We start from the raw sequence: 20,937 nt of genomic DNA on the forward strand, positions 1-20,937 counted from the left end.
CATCAATGAGTGGTGGAACAGATACCCATTCTTTGTCAGTTTATACTCCTCCCCTTCCTTATCCTGGTTTCTACTCTTTTCTTTCCTTTCCAGTCCTGATGAAGGATCTCAGCCTGAAAAGTTGACTATTTATTCCACTCTATAGATGCTGTTTGAGTTACTGAGTTTCTCCAGCATCTTGACAGTGTAAATATTTGCTCTGTACAGAATTATAATAATATAGGGGTTCCATTGATGTTTATACTTAAGAACATTTGGCAACTTGAACATGGCAATTTGAGCCCTATTTACTTTAGAAAAATTAAACATACTTACTGATGATAACTAACAAGACAATTACGACAACCACTGATATGATGGCCTTCATCTGAAATGGGAAAGATGAAAAAGTCAAAATGTGCCATGCAAAGCTACATTTTATGAATCTTAAGCAGGGATAACTGGTTAAAAATAATTTGCTTTTCTATCACTTACAAAAATGTGGCTTAAAGTCTATTTTCATTTTATGCTGATTTTTAAATTTATATACTTTAGGACTAATGGCACATGCAGATCAAAAATTTGGATCAAACAAGGAATAGAAACAATGTTGTATCTTGCCTCTTCATTCATCTGCCAATGAACTCTTTCAGAGCATCTGTTTTTCAAACAAACGTACAAGCAATAGGATACCCTGCATATCCATTTTATGCCATTACAGTGAGGATTAGGAGGAGTATGCAGTTTATTTTATGTCTTATGTGCCTTTCATGATCTCAGGATACTGAGAAATTTGTTTAAATGATATGAAACTGCACTCAGACCCATAACAATTCTTTAAAAATATCCCCAAATTCCAAGTCTGCCAATTAATATTATTTAATGTATTATATTATGTATTGTCCTTTCAATGCCCTCAATAACTTTCCCCATTCAATCCAGCCATTATCGCAGATCAGTAGCTGTATCATCACTTTTCAAAAATCCTAAATAACGAATAATCCATCAGGGAGGAGATACAGGAGCCAGAAAACACACACTCAGGATTCTAGGAACAGCTTCTTCCCTTCTGCGGTCAGATTTCTGAAACACCTATGTACCCATGACTGCTATCTCACTATTTTACTCTTCTTTCATTCATTAAAAAAAAATCTTGTATTGTATGTTGCACAAGATTTTATATCAAGAAAATGATAAAGTAAAATGGGAAAAAGGATAATTAGTGACTATTTAACAAGTAAATACAAACGTCAATGTGTACCATAGTGTGAGTTTTAGACAGCTATTTTAAGATTTTTTTGTGCCAAGTAGATTTACTAGCTTTAGTGCCAGAATCAATAAAAAGACATTTCTGAAAGGTAAAGGAAAGGTCAGTTACCTTTGAATGAAATGACACAAGAAAAGCTGCTGATTTTCCATCAATTTCTATAACTCAGATGTACAAAAAAAAAATCACAGATAGGGCAGAAATATTTGTCATTCATTCACATTTGAGAATCTGAATCTGTAATGAACATGTGTATTTATCTGTGACAAATGTTACAAATGTTGTCCAGACACAATCAGGTCATAAAAACTAAGGAGATCATGACTCTCTGTAGGTAGAACATCTGGTTATTGGAATGTCATGTCCCATATGCAACAAAAATCAGAGTCCTGAGTCTATCATCCAGCAGAAAAAAAGAACACAAACCATCCTTTGGACATGGTTTTCACTAAATGCAGGCTACTTACAAAATGGATATTTGATCAGGGGTATTGGAGAAAAAATGTGCATAGAGTACCCGATCGCATCAAACAATAATGTAAAGTGTGGGAAGGAAGAATAGGATAAATCTGGGAAGACAAGTTGAAGTAATTTTTCCCCTAAAAGGTGTATACAGAACTGTTAAAAAGCTAAACCCAAACAAAATAATCAAATGACCCAATTTTGCTGTAATGCTAACATTCAAGTTTCGTTTGTGAGGTAAAGACTCTTAAAGTGGCTAATTTAGAATTAATTTCCATATATGGCACTAAGTATGTGTTCAACAATGCTTCCGCATTGAACAGGAGGAAGTACTTCGATCTAATAGATATACGTTGGGTCATGGAGCAATCCCATTCCCTCATTAACTGCCCTTGTTACCTTTTCATTCCACACTACCATCAACTCCCTCGAGATTCAACCACACACCTACATACAGGAGGTAATTTATAGAGGCTAATGACCCTAATAAATCATGTGTCTTTGGGATGTTGGAGGAAACTTGGCAGAAATCCAAGAGGCCACAGGATGACCCTGCAGACTACACCAGAGATCAGCACTGTACCCAAGTTACTGAAGTTTCTGCTAACCGTGTCACCTTGACTACTTACTTCAAGTACAGATTTTACATTTACTTCTCTATAACATTGTTTATTGAGAGAATCCGTTCATGTGATGTAACAAGTTAAAGAACCGAAAGGCATTTAAGTTGTAAGGACATACCTCCATTTATAATTGAATAATAAGTTCAAACAAGTATATGTTATAAAATGTTTTAACTGCAAAAACAATATTCACTACCTTTATCCAGCACTTTTGGTGCAGGTGGTGAAGGAATGTGACAGAAGTTAACATCAAAGAAGAATCTTGAAGTGAAGATGAGGATGATTTGAAAGTTAGCAGATTTGCATATGGGAAACAACAGATAATATAAATGATCAACAAGCAAAATTTTGGACAGAAGAATGGATGAAACTTGGGGCAGGAATAATGAAGGAGATCTGTATCTTAGTAAGAAGTACCAAATGGTGATGCTTTCACTGGAAAGTAAACAATGTAGAAGAACGGAGAGTAGGAAAACAGGAGACTCTTCAAGAGCTGGAAATCGAGAGCAACACACACAAAATGGTGGACAACCTCAGCAGATCAGGCGGCACAGATTGGTATTTTGATCATTTGCAGTGGTGACCAATAGTTGATAGAACCATAACGGGATAAACAAAGTTAATTTCCAGAGAAACAAAATACAAAAGGAGGGAAATAATGTTAACAAGCCTCTACTTCAGAGGTTCCCAACCTTATTTATGCCATGGACCAATACTATTAAGCAAGAGGTCCATGGACTCCGGGTTGGGAGCTCTTGCTCTATTAAAATAGAGACTCTGCCAAAATGAAACTTTCCTCAAAATTAGGTCTCTAATAAACCTGTTTAGATAAATGAGCTGGCGAAAGAGTGAGGGAATTTAAATTTACAAGGAATACTGAGTACAGCTCTGGAATTCTCACCAAAAAGCAGATATTGAAGGGAAAAGAGTGAAAGGGAAAAGGGTGTTATTGTCAGCAAAGATTAAGTAGGGTGAGGCCACAACTTCAAAAAAAAACAGCAGCAAGAGATGGTTTTATAAAGCATGAAGACAACAGGTGAGTTGCAAATTGAATGGTACAAAAATCAAAGTCTAGAAGACCTATATACAAGTGTACAATTTTTCTGAAGCAAAGCTTTACTTTTAGAAACTGCTTCTGACCTCATCTAAAAAGTAAGATTAATATCTTTCATTTCTATCTAATTCCACGTTTTATAAAGTATCTGATTCAAACAAAGTTTCAATACTAATAGTTCTGACAATAGCCAGATGAAATAAATACACTATATTAAAAGTTACCACAGGTTTAGTTGATAAAACATCGGGTTCCTTTTATTGCAATGCTTATGGCAGGAATCAAATATTGACAAGGTTTTTAACGTTATGCAAAGAGCAGAAAATTTGAAAATAATAACAAATGGGTGAAATGCAAGCTGCCTACATTTAAGATCCTTTTTTCAAATTCAATTTGAAAGTGCTGTATTCAATAACACCAATTTTACTCATTAAAACTAAACATAGATTAAAGTCTCCTACTACACACTCCTCTCATTTCTTACGCTATGCCTAATATTCCAATTACTACTCTATAGCCTGTAACTAACATCTGTGTCTTCTGTCTTTGTCTGTTTCTTCGCACCACCCAAACTAATCCTAATTCTGCATTGTGATATGATCAGCCAACTTTATAGCACTGATAACCATTACATCTGTTTGTGGCCTTAGCTCATCTCTTGTAAATGCTGTGTGTGTTTCTTTGAAGTCATAGTGTTATCCTGCCTGGAAACAGGCCCTTTGGCCTTCCAAGTCTGCATTAATCACCAAACATCCATATGCACTGATCCTACATAAGTCCAACACTAACACCAACTTATTCTCTCCATATTGCTATTGATTTCCTTTAGATTCTACCACCCAACTGCACCAGGAGTAAATTAGACTAGCCAATTAACTTAACAAACCACCCAACTTGGGGATCTGAAGAAAACCTGGAGCATTCTAGGGGAATGGAAACAGAAAACCTACAGCACAATACAGGCTTTTCAGCCCACAAAGCTGTGCCGAACATGCCCTTACCTCAGAACTACCTAGGCTTACCCATAGCCCTCTATTTTTCTAAGGTCCACATACCTTTCCAGGAGTCTCTTGGAAGACCCTACCACCGGCAGCCCATCCCATGTACTCACCACTGTCTGCGTAAAAAACTTACCCCTAACATCTTCTCTGTACCTACTTCCTTTTTTTACAATATTTTTATTTTTATTCAGAAAAAAAACAAGATTTACAGAGTGCAACACATAGATACATCTCAACATAACTTGCGTACATTCATATATTGTGATAAAATTGACCAAAATGTTACAGCATAACACATAAAGGTATACCACTCTGTAATCAAAAATTTAAAGATAGGTCATACATCATAAAAGAAATTTTTTATATTAAAAAAATCAACTCCCTACCAACTACCAAAGAAAAAAGCTGATGGATGATAATAGATAAATTAGAAAAGAAAACATATTTGCTTAAGAAGAGAAGATAAAATTATACATAAAAGTCTGTGCACTGTTAAACTTTATAAATTGGATAAGTAATTTAGGAAAGGTCCCCAGATATCATAAAAAGATTGTTTCGAACTTAAGACTGAGCAGCGGATCTTTTCTGAATTTAAATAAGACATAATATCACGTAGCCATTGAAGATGTGTAGGAGGGGTAGACTCCTTCCATTTAAGCAAGATTGCTCTCCTTGCTAAAAGAGAGGTAAAAACTAAAACCTGTAGTTTAGAAGTATTTAAAGTTATATCTTCATCTGCAATAATACCAAACAAGGCAGTAAGGGGATTTGGGTCAAATTGGACCCTAAAAAGTTGTGAGAAGGTATGGAATACTTCCCGCCAAAACTTTTCAATTTCGGGCAAAACCAAAACATATGAATTAAAGAGGCATCAGCAGAGTTGCATTTATTACAAAGTGGAGAAACATTCGGATAAAAACTGGACAGCTTCTGTTTAGAAATGTAAGCTCTATGAACCATTTTAAATTGTAGAAGAGAATGACGAGCACAGAAAGATGATTTATTAACCCGTTTAAGAATTTCATTCCATCTATCATCTGAAATCTGACTATTTAGGTCATCCTCCCAAGCTTTTTTTATTTTATCTAAAAAGTCTTGTCTAGATTCAATCAACAAGTTATAGATACCGGTAATAGAACCATAGAATAATAATAGGTAATAGAAGCAAACTTGTTTAAGTAAAGATTACCTACAAAGAAATAAAGAGATGGGTGGATTAGCCCTACCCAATTTTAGGTTTTACTATTGGGCTGCCAATATAAGGAATATTACTTTTTGGTCTTATATTTATCGTAAAGATTGCCCATCATGGGTCTCCTTACAAGTTAATTCTGTAAAAAATTTCTCTATTGTCTCTCTTCTTGGATCATATTCTTCTTTTTCAGCAAATAAAATAACAGATAACATAATTGTTAAGCAAACTTTAAGGATTTGGTTTCAATTTAGGAAATTTTTGGTTTAGCAAATTTTTCATTATCATCTCCTATTCTCCTTAATTTTTTTTATCCCTTCCATGATTGACAAAGTCTTTAAGGACTGGGATGAACTAGGTATTAAGTGTTTTTGGGACCTGTTTATCTCAGGATCTCTTGCTTCATTTGACCAATTGTCAACTAAATTTGCACTCCCAAAAACACATTTTTACAGATATCTTCAAATTAGAGATTTCTTACGTTTCCAATTAACTACTTTTCCTATAGGTCCTGATAAAAATTTACTGGACAATTTTTAAAATTTAAAACCTCTGTACCTACTTCCAAGCACCTTAAAATTATGCCCTCTCATGTTAGCCACTTCAGCCCTGGGAAAAAGCCTCTGACTATCTCATCATCTTCTACACCTCTCATCCTCCATCGCTCCAAGGAGAAATAGTCGAGTTCACACAACCTATTCTCATAAGGCATGCTCCACAATCCAGGCAAAATCCTTATAAATCTCCTCTGCACCCTTTCTATGGTTTCCACATCCTTCCTGTAGTGAGGTGACCAGAAATGAGCACAGTACTCCAAGTGGGGTCTGACCAGGGTCCTATATAGCTGAAACATTACCTCTTGGATCTTATACTCAATCCCATGGTTGATGAAGGCCAATGCACCATATGCCTTTTCAATCACAGAGTCAACCTGCGTTGCAGCTTTGAGTGTCCTATGGACTCAGACCCCAAGATCCCTCTGATCCTACACACTGCCAAGAGTCTTTCCATTAATGCTATATTCTGCCATCATATTTGACCTACCAAAATGAACCACCTCATACTTATCTGAGTTGAACTCCATCTGCCACTTCTCAGCCCAGTTTTGCATCCAGTCAATGTCCTGCTGTAACCTCTGACAGCCCTTCACAGTGTGCACAACACCCCCAACATTTGTGTCATCAGCAAATTTATTAACCCATCCCTCCACTTCCTCATCCAGGTCATTTATAAAAATCACAAAGAGTATAGGGGACCCAGAACAGATTCCTCAGTCACACCACTGGTCACTGACCTCCATGCAGAATATGACCCATCTACAATCACTCTTTGCCTTTTGTGGGTAAGCCAGTTCTGGATCCACAAAACAACGTCCCCTTGGATTCCATAAGCAATGACCTCTTGGATCCCATGCCTCCTTACTTTTTAATAAGCTTTGCATAGGGTACCTTATCAAATGCCTTGCTGAAATCCATATACACTACATCTACAGCTCTACTTTCATCAATGTGTTTAGTCACATCCTCAAAAATTTCAATCAGGCTCACAAGGCACAACCTGCCTTTGACAAAGCCATGCTGACTATTCCTAATCATATCATGCCTCTCCAAATGTTCATAATTCCTGCTATATGGAATACCATATAGTCAAAGGGATAACATGCAAACTCCATACAGTCAGCATGGCAGGTAAGCACTGAACCAGGCAGGTGAAACTGTGAGGGAGCAGCTCTGCTAGCTGTGCTGCCTCAATACAGCATCTTTAATTCAAGATTTTAACATTTTTTCCTGTACTTTGACCCCATTTACCACTTGCTTTTGTGTATGAAGCCTATTTTGATTGCTGTTTTTTGTTTGTTCCTTCCTGAACTCCTGTTCATCTGCAAGCTGCTTTAAATCTTCCCACCAAGAAACCCTTTTAAGGGTATTGGTCCTGTTCCTGACAAGATAAAAATCTATTCGATTTGTACAGGTCTCACATGTTCCACAACAGTCCCAAAGCCTCAGAATTGTAAAGCTCTTGTGCATCATCTCCAGCCACAGTCAATTGCTCTACATTTCTATTCCTGTAGTTGACATCACACACTATTGAAAGAATCCTACCATGAATAACTTTTAAGTACTGCTTTTTAATTTCATTTCTAGCTCCTCGAATCTGTGGTAGGATCGCATCCCTTTAGCTACCTATCTCATTGGTAACAACATGGACCATAATTTCAGGATGTTCTGCAGCCATTTAACAATGTCGTTAACCGTGGTACTAGAAAAGTAACATACCATTGTGGACTCCCATCCATGGCTACAGAATTGCCCACCTTTCTCACTAACTAAAGCTACTATCGCAATTGATCTGCTATTCCAAACACATATTCTACACTATTCATTAAGATTCAAATTTATCACATGTACACTGAAATATACAGTGAACTATTTGACTGCATTAATAGTTTTTAAAAAGCAAATCAACACCAACAAATTAGTGAATTAACAGTTGCACTACTGGTCAAAATCTAAAGATTTAAGAATGGCCTTGTGGAGACGAGCAAAGAAGTCACCTACTGTCTAGACCAAAATTCATCCCTAGACAAACGTAAAAGTAGATTATCTTATCTCACCTTGCTGAGCACAATGTCTCCCACATTTTCTACTTGTGATCATATTTAAAAAGTACAACACAGGTGTTTTCAAAAAAGGCACATAATTCTGTCTTTAGACTTAACTGTTACTTTTAAAAAGAAAACATTCTAGAAAAATTATCAATTGTGTGACATTAAAAATGTCAAAACCTGTAAATTCTTTACAGGGAATAGATCTCACAATTACAGTGTCTGCAAACCAGTATATAGCCCTTAGCTATTCTGCTCAGAAAAGAATTCCAAGTCTTTTGAAGCATCCAAATTTGTTTTACATATACTGCACCAGCTGCATATTGTCCATTATGATACAGAACCTACAATTAAAGATTATTTATAAATGAGTCAATGGAAGTACAAATCACGGAGACCAATTTTTAAGTCATGGACTATTTATTAGTATTCCCGAAAATGGTTATGCTCACCTTGTTAGTTTAAGTTCAAAAGTAATAACACAGATAGTAAACTGAATGAATCTTGTAACCATTATTTAATGTATTTGTTCATTATTTAAAACACTTATTCCCTTTTAGTGTCCAAATTAAGATAAACATTTATTTTCACAGGTATGTTTTAATATTTTTAACTACTTCAACAGTATTTCTATGCAAAGGAAAACATTTTACTGGAAAGACACATTTATAAATATGATATTAAAATCAATCTTATTACTAGGTGATACAAAATCAATTTGTTCATAATTCATTATGAGCTATGGGTAGTCTACAGCATGGTAAACATTCATAATTATAATCAGTTTTCATATTGTTAATATGTGCCATATATTCTTTACAGCTTTCAGGGGAATTTGCAAAGCAGAGAACTTTGAAAAAACAAACTAAACAGAATTGATAACTGACAGAACCCTCAGGTCAATAGAATGTATTAATCACATGAAGAGACAGGTCTCACTTCCGTTTAAGCTCTATGCTCCAGGAACTGCTATCCTGGTTTTCTTGACATCATTATTTAGCAATTATTTCTCCAAGGCAACTGAAAAAAAATACACATTTACCATACTACTTACCTTACACTCTCTCCACCACATCTGACGTCTCAACTGCTTTGCTCTGTTGCTGAAAACTGTGGCATTATCAGATAAACTTTCTACGAAAAACAAAATTAACATGTCTAAGACAGAAAGCCTGGGTACAAATGGAATTGTAAATGTCTGCAGTCAGGCTAATTCAGATCAATAATTCAAATTTTAAGAGTAAATTTATGAGTTTACTATTATTCTTCTGCTCCAACAAAGTAATTCTGAAAAGAAAGGAAACTTTATTCGAGTTTCATCTATGTCAGATAACAATCTGCAGTTACTGGTGAACTTTCTTTTTCTAAATAATTCAAATTATGTTTTTGCTTCAAAATATTATTTAAAATACAACATTACCCAACACAAAAAGATTACAAAAATCCACTGGAATTAAATCTATCTAGAGAAACAGCTGCAGCAACTAGGACAAGTAGGATCCCGCCCCATCTATGTGCTGATTTATCCAACCCCTTCGATATCCCCAGAGGCATCACCTGCATTTACGCACACCAAGAATCCACATGGGATTTCTGGAGTTACAAAAGTAAGCCAAAGGCAAATTTACATTGCTCACTGACCTTTCAAATTTTTTTTTAACCAAGCAGGCTACTTATTAATATTAATTTTATCTCTGGTAGCATTTATGATACATCTTTCTCTATTGCTGACCAATAGTCTCTCAACACACCACTGATCTGGATCTGAAGCCGACCATCTCTGACCTTTCATATTTACAAAGGCTAAAAATATTAAAAAGCCAAAGGCCTCCATGCCAACCTACGTCCCTCACAAAATGCAGCTCAGCTGCTTGCCAAAGAACCTTAAAGACCCAGAAAGCCAAGGCTCCCTGCTACAGTCTATAGTGCTAGTGTCAATCACAGTGGGTTGCAAAGTTACTATAATAACTTCAGAGACCAGAACATGGTTTGTAGTTCCTACTCTACCTTCTCAAAATAGCCATTCATAAATGTCAGCTGTATTGAAATATCTGTGCTGAAAGAGTGAATGTTTCAGCATATTCCAAAATGTTTTGCAAACAAAAAATATCTATAGTAGCTGTAACAGAAGTTCAGGGGCAGTAATCTGGAATGGAGAGTATTGGTATCAGTCTTGATGAAGTGGACCAGAACACAGGCAATTTTGAACAAATACAAGATTAATAGCTAGTTATGGTGAATTCTTGTTAAAGAAAATTGTGAGATACTTTCTCAGCAGGAAGGGTGCAATAGTGTGAGGCACAAATTTCTTCATTATTGTTGCATATACAGATTTCTTTTCAACAGTCCTGGTGGCAAGATGAGGACAAGGTGGAGCATTTGAGAACTGACTTAAATCAATGCCCTCCAAGGCATAGATCATTTGTATAGACGCACAGAAACCTTGTGAAACATTGAAAATGTTGGGACACTTGAGCAGTACAGGTTACATATTATTATGGTCAAATTTCTGAAATGCAGAGGGGGCTACAAGAGTAACTACAGTAAACTACTACTGGCTTTGAGATCTACCCAAGTTACTTGTTACTTTTGAGTGGCTGCCAGAACATCTTTATGATGTTGAGATACATCCTCGGATGTGCTGGGCCTCATCGTCAGTGATGTAACCTGGGATCATTAGGTTTTAAAAATTTATTTTTTTTATTGAATTTTCAAATAGATTACAGAAAGAAAAAAAAATATCAACCCTTCCCCCCTCCCCTTAACCCCTCCTCCCTAACATATCCCTATAGGGAAAAAAAAGAACAAAAGAAAGAAAGAATGAATGTCTGGATATCAGAAGATCCCCACATGCTCCATGGAGTTCATAATAGCTTTAATATGTATATTTCTTTCTTTCCCAAGATAACCAATAATTTTATCTTCGGAGCACCTATATATTTAATCCTATTTTTTGTAAATAAGGGCACCAGGTCATTAGATGTTTCAGGTCCTTCAACATCAGACACCCCTGTCCAGGTTACCCAAACAGGTTTGATCAGGCCCTGACTTGTGTCCCAGCAGCAATGGTCCACAGGTCACACCTCTTGATCCTTAGCCATCTGGAGGCTCACTCAGAAGCCCCTGTGACTGACCTGATGACATTTTTCTTTGCAGCCTTCCTAATGCCAAAATTATTCTAAGACAAATTTTGATAAGGATGTGTTTAAGCAATGGAAGTTCCTTTGAAGTTCTAAATGCATATAGAAGAAAGTACATTAAAAAAAGTAAACTTCTCTACATCAGATTTAAAATACCTGTAGTAGGACTCAGTATGTTTTAATGGGTTGATTGATCCGAAGGAACCTAATTCAGTGATCAACAAGTGTTGTGTCCAACAAAAATGAGAAAGTAAGCACTTTTTGATTGTTCTGAAGAGAAGAAGTAATTATCCCATGCAGTTCAGTTTTGGAAAATAGCACCCAGGGAATCCATTGGCTTTCCAACTTCAATTGATTTCCTTTCCTAGACAGTACAAATCAACATTTTCTGATGTGAATACACAATGTTTTCTTTAAAATATAGTGAAGTATTAAAGTACTGTTATGAATGTACCATAGCTCTGAGGGGCCGAAGGGTGCGGGGTAGCCCCCTCCTTTGTGAGAATCGCAAGATCACTATTGATTTGGGTCAGGAGACCCAGGAAATGAGAGAGAGACGTGCGGAATGTCTTGACCCCCCCCCCCCCGGCGATATAAAAGCTACGGGAAACGGCCATTGTTACTTGGAGACGGACTTGTGTATTACAATACTGTGCTACGTGGAAGCCCTCAGGCAAAGTGGGCTGGTTGAGGGAGGGACTGCATCACCCCCAACCTGATTGGCATCTGAGACCCTGTGAGTCAGGATAAAAGAGGGTCTGTGGGAACAGCCCCTTCAGACGCACCAGAAGAAACGCTAGCGATCCTGTAATAGCAGAAGCCGATGGGAGGAGGCCACGTGCGTTTGGTTCCATTTGCCCCGGAACCAGTGGCTTTTACCACGGATGAACGGCTTTTAGCTAACAACGGGGACACCAACTCCCAATGACTCTCGAAGGATTGACATCATAAAAGGACTGGGCAAATTTTAACCCATCTTTCTCTCAAACCAAAACGCTGCAGCTTGAACGAACTAACAGTCACTTTTATATTTCCATCAGACAATACATTATCCCCTAGACAACGATAGACCTATTTCTTATTGATTATTATTATACCCGCGCTTTTAGATTTAGTATTGACGACGTATATTATCTGTATGTTTGCATTGATATTATTTTGTGTATTTTTACCAATAAATACTGTTAAAATAGTACCATCAGACTTCAACGGACCTCTCTATCTTTGCTGGTAAGTGACCCAGTTATGGGCTTCGTAACAGTACTTTCAAAACCTATAGAGTTTGTAAGTTTTCTTTCCTCTAGTAAATGGAATACACATTTCCTACTCCTCCTTTAGTCTCAAAATATGAAATTACATCTGATTACTTGGGTCCCCCACATCATCAATTTTGAAAATCAATATCCAATTGTCCAGAACATTATTCAAGCATTCAACTAATAGATTTACAACTGCTTCTCTTTCTTTCTCCCATAGTCCACGCTCCTCTCCTATCAGATTCATCCTTCTCCAGCCCTTTAACTTTTCCACCTATAACTTCCCAGCTTCTTACTTCACATCCCCTCCTTCACCAACCTGGCTTCACCTATCACCTTCCAGTCTGTCCTCCTTCCCCCACCCCCATCTTTTTACTCTGTCATCTTCCCCTTTCCTTTCCAGAAGAGTCTAGTCCCAAAACATTGGCTATTTATTCATTTCCATAAATTCTGCTTGTCCTTCTGAGTTCCTCCAGCATTTTGTATGTGCTCCTCTGGATTTCTAGCATCTGCAGAATCACGTTTGTAGGATTTAAAACTAATGCGTTTCTGTTAATACAGAATGTACAACAAAGGGTGTAATTTAATGAATAGAGGCCAATATACTTGTCCATGTGTCATTACCACAGTAACTCAGCAAGGAGCAGCTATGCTGGGCTTTGAAGGGGAAACCTGGCAAATTTCCTTTTCTGTTCACACATCAAGTCAAAGGAACTGAAGAAGATCCCATGGTCATGATGTGCTAAGACCATTTGAAAGGCTGCAGGTTACTGAATTTTCAGCTGTAGAAATTCAGAATAGATCTAGAAAACAGTTAGATTGATATTTGTCAGAACAATGTTTATTATTAAAGCTATGTTGGCATGGGTAGTAGTTGGCAAGAGTTGACCCATGAGTTGAATGGGGCAGAGTGACCAAAACCCCTAAAGGAGCCACTAGCAAATCTAATTTGTTAGTATCTGGGAAATTTGAAATATTAAAAGTTAGTTAAATTCCCAAATGGTACCAGATAAGCTCAGAAATAGGTACATAACAACATTATATCTATTCTTTAGGGTATTAGGGTCAACCTAAGGACAAATGGTTCAGGTTTTATTCCATTGATTTAGAATGGTGGTACACAGATTTGTTTGTCCAGGGGGCTAGTCCAGACTGCCAGTTTAAAAACTTTACTTCAGTACAGAAATACTGAACTTCCTAACAGGTCTTTGCAACGGCATTCCAATATTGAACTGCTCTTGGAATTAGATAGGGACTACCATCTTTATGCAGCAGTAACACTGGGACACCTGCCTGCTGACCCAAGGGGCACATGCAAGTTACAATGAAATTTACATTCTTAATTTACCCCGGTTATGTTGACATGAACATATATAATGCATCATTGTTTAAGAGCTATCTTGTGTTTTAAGTGTCATCCTTAATTTGAGTTAACAATTGATTTAAAAAATTATTTTTGTTTTTCTTTTAAACTGCTCATGGATCTGCCTGCTGGTAAGACTTGGGCTTTTATTGGCTCGTTGTCAAAGCATTACTACAAAGCATTATAGGGGCTTGTTATTTTAGGTCAGGCAGTTCTACACTGCACATGCATCTGTGATCAGAAAGCAGCTATTAGGTCCAATTGGTAAAATTTAATGGTGCCTGCTTACTAGAGTTGACAGGGTTAATTGCATGCATTCAAGATACAAAACAATTGATTTAAAGTATTAAAAGTGTAAATAAACCAAGAAAGACAGTTCTTACCAGATTTATCTTGTAGTTCATCAAGCCGCTCTCCTCGTTCAATCACTCGGGTGATATTCTCCTGCATCACATCAATAACCTCGTCAACTTGATTCTGAACACTAACAAAGGAGAAAAGAAAAAAAAATTAACATTGTTTTACAACTCTCTAATACAGAACACCTGTCATAGATATGTGGAAATTACCTGATGATTGGAGGATAGTCAATGTTGTTCTGCTATTTAAAAATGGCTCGAAACAGAAAGCAGGAGATTATAGGCCGGCGAGTCCGACATCAGTTGTGGGAAAGTTAATTGTAAAGTATTCTAAGGGATCAGATATACAAGTATTTGGATAGACATGGACTGATTAAGGATAGTCAGCATAGCTTTATGCATGGTAGGTCATGTCTAATCAGAGTTTTTCAAGGAAATTACAAGGAAAGCTAACGAAGGCAAGTCAGGTGGATGTTCTCTACACGGACTTTAGTAAGACACATGACAAGGTCCCGCATGGGGGCTATTCAAGAAGGTTCAGTCCCTTGGCATTCAGGATGAGGTAGTGGATTGGATTAGGCATTGGCTTTGTGGGAGAGCCAGAGAGTAGTAGTAGAAGGTGCCTCTCTGACTGGAGGCCTGTGACTAGTGGTGTGCCACAGGGATTGGTGCTGGGTCTTCTGCTGCTTATGATCAATATCAATGATCTGGATGATAATGTAGTTAACTGAATCAGCAAATTTGTGGATGACACCAAAATTGGGCATATAGTGGACAGTAAGGAGCTATCATGGCTTGCAGAGCGATCTGCATCAGCTGGAAAAATGGGCTAAAAAAAAACAAACAGGCAGATGGAATTTAATACAGACAAGGTTTTGCACTTCAGTAGGACCAACTAGGGTATGTCTCATACAGTGAATGGTAGGGCACTGAGGAGTGTGGTAAGAGGATCTAGAAATACAGGTACATAATTCACTGAAAGTGGCATCACAGGTAGATAGGGTCAGAGAGAAAGCTTTTGGCACACTGACCTTCAAAAATCCATGTAATTAGTACAGAAGATGGGATGTTATGTTGAAGTTGGTGAAGCCTAATTTAGATAAGAGTATTGTGTGTAGTTTTGGTCATCTACCTTCAGGAACGATGTAAACAAGGTTGAAAGAGTGCAGAGATCTGATAGAGCTGTAAAATATTATGAGGGGTATGGATAGGATAAATGCAAGCAGGCTTTTTCCACTGAGGTTGTGTGGGACTACAACCAGAGGTTATGGCTTAAGGGTGAAAGGTGAGCAGTTTAATGAGTACTTAAGGAGAAACATCTTCACTCAGAGGGCCATGAGAGTGTAGAATGAGCTACCAGCACAAGTGGTCCACATGAGCTTGATTTCAACGTTTCAGAGAAGTTTGGACAGATATATGGATAGTAGGGATACAGAGGACTATGGTCCCGATGCAGGTCATTGAGAGTAGGCAGTTTAAATGGTTTCAGCATGGAGTAGATGGGTCAAAGGGCTTGATTCTTTGCTGCACTCTTCTATGTCTAAGACTATGCCCTTTATCACTACAAGTCATGGCAAAAGCAAATGAAAAGGCATGTGAGAATAAATCTCAGCTGTCCCCATGGAGGTATATCAACTATCAGCATACCAAAAATTTTTGTTTAAATTTACAATACAATATTTTTTTCCAAAAATACTTTATTCAGGAATATTACAAAATAAAGTTATTTACATAGAAAAAAACCATTCATTAAATCTGAATCATTATACAATAAATAAAATTATTTACAATAAATTATGCATTGGCTCTGTTCCTATTCAAATTAAAGATGTTTACAATAAACCATTCATTGACTCTCAACTTTAGGCAAGGATTAAAGACTTATTTACATTAAAATAAAAATTATTAACAATAAACATTCAGGCGTTGACTCTCATTCCTTTACTGAAGTTCCTTTACGGTCTATACATTTCCAGCCACTTCTGGGGCACCATGTTGACTCATCTATCCACACCGCTAATGAGGGGTATTCTCTTCCCCACCCGACCCCTCCCACTCCTGTGGGTGATGAACCTTAAACTGTGGTCCTTCCCCAACGGGCCTTCGTGGTGGTTGCACCAAGCTTGAGTGCATCCCTCAGCACGTATTCCTGCAGGCAAGAATGTGCCAGCCGACAGCACTCAGCCACGGACATCTTCATGTGCTGGTAGAACACCAGGTTTCGGGCTGACCAAAGAGCATCATTCACCGAGCTGATGATCTGCCAGCAGCATTGGATGTTTGTCTCCGCGTGCATCTCCGGGAACAGCCTGTAAATCAGGGAGTCCTCAGTTATGCAGCTGCTGGGCATGAATCTTGACACCATCCCTTCCATCCTCCTCCACACCTTTTTTGCGAACCCACAGTGTGCAAAGAGGTGAGTCACTGACTCCGCCTCATTGCAGTCCTCCCGTGGGCAGCAGGGTGTGGAGACGACGTTCCGGGCCTACTGGAAGGATGTGATTGGGAGGGCTCCTCTCACCGCCAGCCAGGCGAGGTCTTGGTGCCTGTTTGTGAGGTCTGGCGATGAGGCAATTTGCCAGATGTACTGGACAGTCTGCTCAGGGAACCACCCTACTGAGTCCATCTTGTCGTCCTCCTGCATCGCTGCAGGACATTACATGCTGACCACTGTCCAGTAGCTTTGTGGTCAAAGGTGTTGACCTGGAAGAACTTTTCTATGAAGGACAGGTATTGCGGCTGACAGGGCCATTGCGTGGGAGTGGGGCCAGACCTATCCTTCGCAGCCAGAGCGACAGGTGATACTTTGTGCCCACATATTTGGGATCCACACACAACCTGATGCAGCCGCACATGAAGCTAGCCATCAGGGTGAGGGCGACATTGGGGACGTTCTTGCCCCCATTGTCCAGGGACTTGTGTATGACAGCCCGTCTGACTTGCTCCATCCTCGATCGCCAGACTAATCTGAAGACAGCTCTGGTGATTTTCAAGCTGCAGGAGCAGGGGATGGGCCACACCTGTGCCAATTACAACAGATCTGAGACAACCTCACACCTAATTACCAGATTCTTGCCCATTATCGAAAGGGAGCACCCTCTCCACAGTCCCAGTTTCTGTTTCACCTTGGCAGTCTGCTCCTGCCAGTTCTTCCTGCACGCCTCGGTCGCTCCGAACCAGATCGCCAACACCTTCACGCAGTCGGGCCTGATGGTGAAGGAGGCAATGGATTGTTTGGGCCAGATGCCGAAGAGCATGGCTTCACTCTTCGTGCGGTTGACCCTGGCTCTCAAAGCCAGCTTGAACTGTTCATCGATGTACATAAGTCTGCAAACCGACCTCTGATCAGAGCAGAAGACTGTGACGTCGTCCATGTACAGGGAGGTTTTAACTTGGGTCCCTCCATTACCTGGCAGTGTCACCCCTCTTCTGCCCTCATCCCTCCTGATGGCTTCGGCAAAGGGCTCTATGCAGCACATGAACAAGACGGGAGAGAGGGCAGCCCTGCCTGACTCCAGACCTGATGAGGAAGCTGTCTGTTTCCCACCTGTTGACCTGGACTGCACTACAGATGTCTGTGTAGGGCAGTTTAATCCAATTCTGGATTCCCTCCCCAAAACCCATTTTGGAGAGTACGTCCGCCATGTACATATGTGATATCCTGTCGAAGGCTTTCTCCTGGTCCAAGCTGACCAGGCAGGCATCCACAACCCTGTCCTGCACATAGGTGGTGGCGTCCCTCAGCAGCACGAGGCTTTTCGAGATCTTCCTGCTTGGTACAGCACAGGTTTGGTCCGGGTGGATCACCTGCTCTAAAGCAGACCTGACCCTGTTGGTGATAGCCTTGGACAGGATCTAATAGTCCACATTCAGGAGAGAGATGGGCCTCCAATTCCTAATGTTCTCCTTTTCCCCCTTCTGCTTGTAGATGAGGGTGATGATGCCTTTCCTCATGGACTCTGACATGCAGCCCTCCAGAAGCACAGCGTTGTATACTTCCAGCAAGTCGGGGCCTATCCAATTCCACAGAGTCGAATACAACTCAACTGGTAATTTACAATACAATATACATTCAAGTTAACACACACAATGTTTCACTGTACACAAGTCACTTTTCAGATGTTGACAAATCATTATTCTGTCACATCATTGTTAGCTCATTCACTACTCACTGCCACAATGTGACATCAGAATAACCTGTAGCACTTTTATGAGCAGTTATAAGAGTCTACAGCAGAATATAGCCAATAAACATTTTTATGGGAGAGACAAAAAAGTTATCAAGTATAATGCATAACATTTGGATTTTCAGAGTGTGACAAGACCCTAAGGTTTATTCATTATGGGAGGGGGAGGGGGAAAGGGAGAGCAACCTTTACAGGGTACGTAACAAAAGTGGTCAAGGGGTATGATTTGCGCTTGGGATGAGAGAGGTCTAAGGTTCAAATCCCGGATGAGCCCCCAATCTTGTTACGTACCCCATAACGGGTTAAAAGAACCAGCAGAAATGGAACACACCTGGAGTCTGGTTTTGCTATTAACAAACATTATTTTGTTAGTAACTATGTAATATAGCAATATAAAACCAGATAAATCAAACAGGTTAGTAGAGTTCATGCACATATAAGTCTGTAAACATGAAACCCAAACTTCTTTAAGCTTAGATGGTAAGTGATACAGTCTTACGGTGATATATAAATGAAGTCAGTTCAGTTCGTATTGTTGAATTGAGTAGAATTGAGGACAGAGAGAGAGGTGATTTGCTATCTAAGTAAGCTGATGTCGTCGATCTTCCCATTGTCCTCCGAAAACCTTCTAAAGTCACCGACTGTGACCACACTAAGGGTACCGTCTTCACGCGGTAAAGCTATCAACCCAGGCAAGGGTTAAACACACCCATAGCTTTCCACAGGTCACCCCTTTTCTACACTGCCAGAGCCACTGATCGACTCTCCCGATCGATCCTCAAAATCCACCCTTTCGTGGGCACTCAAAGCTCATCCAATGTCTATTTCTTCTGTGTCTCTGTATGTCTTTTCCGTGTGTCTACCAGAAAAGCCAGGTGTGTGTGTGTGTGTGTGTGTGTGTGTGTGTGTGTGTGTGTGTGTGTGTGTGTGTGTGTGTGTGTGTGTGTGTGTGTGTGTGTGTGTGTGTGTGTGTGTGTGTGTGTGTATATCTCCCCAAACATGCTGAACACCAACTGTCCATTATATAGCTCCGCCCTTCCATCACCATAGTGACTCATGATTGGCTCAGTGTGACACTCTCTCAATCAACAACACAATCTCTCTCTTTAAAGGTGCAGTCCATAATGAATAAACCTTAGGATCTCGTCACAAGAGGACATTCAACAAAACTTACCAAGAAATCAGTCACTGTAGTGGATCGTTACAAAGTAGAAAAGGGAAAAAAAGTCAAACACTAAATTTACTGATCATCCATGCTCATAGAACACTTAAAATGGGCAAGATATTGCTGGATAGCACATTTTACAGCAAATAATATGAACTGAATATTTTCCTTCAGAGCACAGTTTTACTATGATTAGCTGGCAATATGAATTGACAATGGCACCAATATCAAAAGGGTAACTGGAACCTCCAATAAAACACCCAATGATTTACTTCCCTAACAAAGCAGAGGAAAAAAAGGAAATCAATCACAGGCAGAGCGAAACAAAGATACAGAAAGAAAATCCGGAATCTCAAAAGAGCTGGCTTAGGATCAATAGATCAAATCTCATTAGAGAATATGAAAGTGAATATTGCTGCACTGTCCTTGAGAAGTTTATGCATGGAATGGAAGAGGAGGTCTGAAAAATGTTAATGTTCTTAAATCATGAAGTATGAAAATCACAATTTAAAAAATTGAACTGTTTAAAGGATGATAAAAATTTAGCTGCATCTAATTTGATCACGACAACTGCATGACACAAAAATAAAGCTTCTAACATCCATGACAATCAGCCTCAACACTGTCTCTGGTAGTCTAAGATGCAACGTGAAGTAATTCCCACTGATGTAATTTTTTTTCAGGAAACTGCAGGACCAATTTCTTCCAAGCATACTACACCTTCCCCATTATAGTTTTACATTATCAATCCCAAAGAATGATTTTCTGAAAAAAAACACTTACATTTGTATTTAACTATTGGAATAGCTTTGTATCCAGAAAACTATTCTATCTTGAAAGTAACAGAACTGTGGATTGCAGGATTGGGGTAAAATATGACAAAAAAAAATTGAAATTTCTAAGAATTTTGTGATAGTCCAACATCTGTGGAGGTACATTTCTTCAATTTTAATGTTCTGGTTTTGAGCCTCCAGGATCACAATGTGTAACACAGGAGAGTCATTTGGCCCATCATGTCCATACTAGTCAAACTACTTCCATCTTCTAGCAATAGGTCCAAGGATTTCCAAATTATGGTTGATCAAGTGCACATCCAAGGACTTTTTTAAATGTGGCAAGTATTTAGAAATGAGCTCTGGATGCCTACCAACTCCCCTCTTGCCTACTTGAAATTTATGTTCCTAAGTTTTGATCCATCAACAATGAAAATTATACTTTCCTTCTTACTTCATCTTTGCCCTTTAATTTTATATTCTTCAAGTAAATATCTCACCCATTCTGCTC

The 20,937-nt window shown here is 38.8% G+C and overlaps 1 protein-coding gene across 3 annotated transcripts in view; it reads right to left on the reverse strand.

Annotated features, from left to right (window-relative positions):
• The window catches only part of vamp4 (vesicle-associated membrane protein 4), a 98,603-nt gene that overhangs the window by 9,032 nt on the left and 68,634 nt on the right, over positions 1–20,937 (reverse strand). For all 3 annotated transcript variants that reach the window (XM_059984807.1, XM_059984808.1, XM_059984809.1), the window contains 3 exons: positions 14,326–14,426; positions 9,238–9,317; positions 316–367 (listed from right to left, as the gene is read on the reverse strand). In XM_059984807.1, coding sequence (XP_059840790.1) covers positions 316–367; positions 9,238–9,317; positions 14,326–14,426 — 233 coding nt within the window. The remainder of the gene's footprint in view (positions 1–315; positions 368–9,237; positions 9,318–14,325; positions 14,427–20,937) is intronic.

Source organism: Hypanus sabinus, chromosome 11 (assembly GCF_030144855.1).
Source record: "Hypanus sabinus isolate sHypSab1 chromosome 11, sHypSab1.hap1, whole genome shotgun sequence".
In the NCBI taxonomy this organism is placed as follows: Eukaryota; Metazoa; Chordata; class Chondrichthyes; order Myliobatiformes; family Dasyatidae; genus Hypanus; species Hypanus sabinus.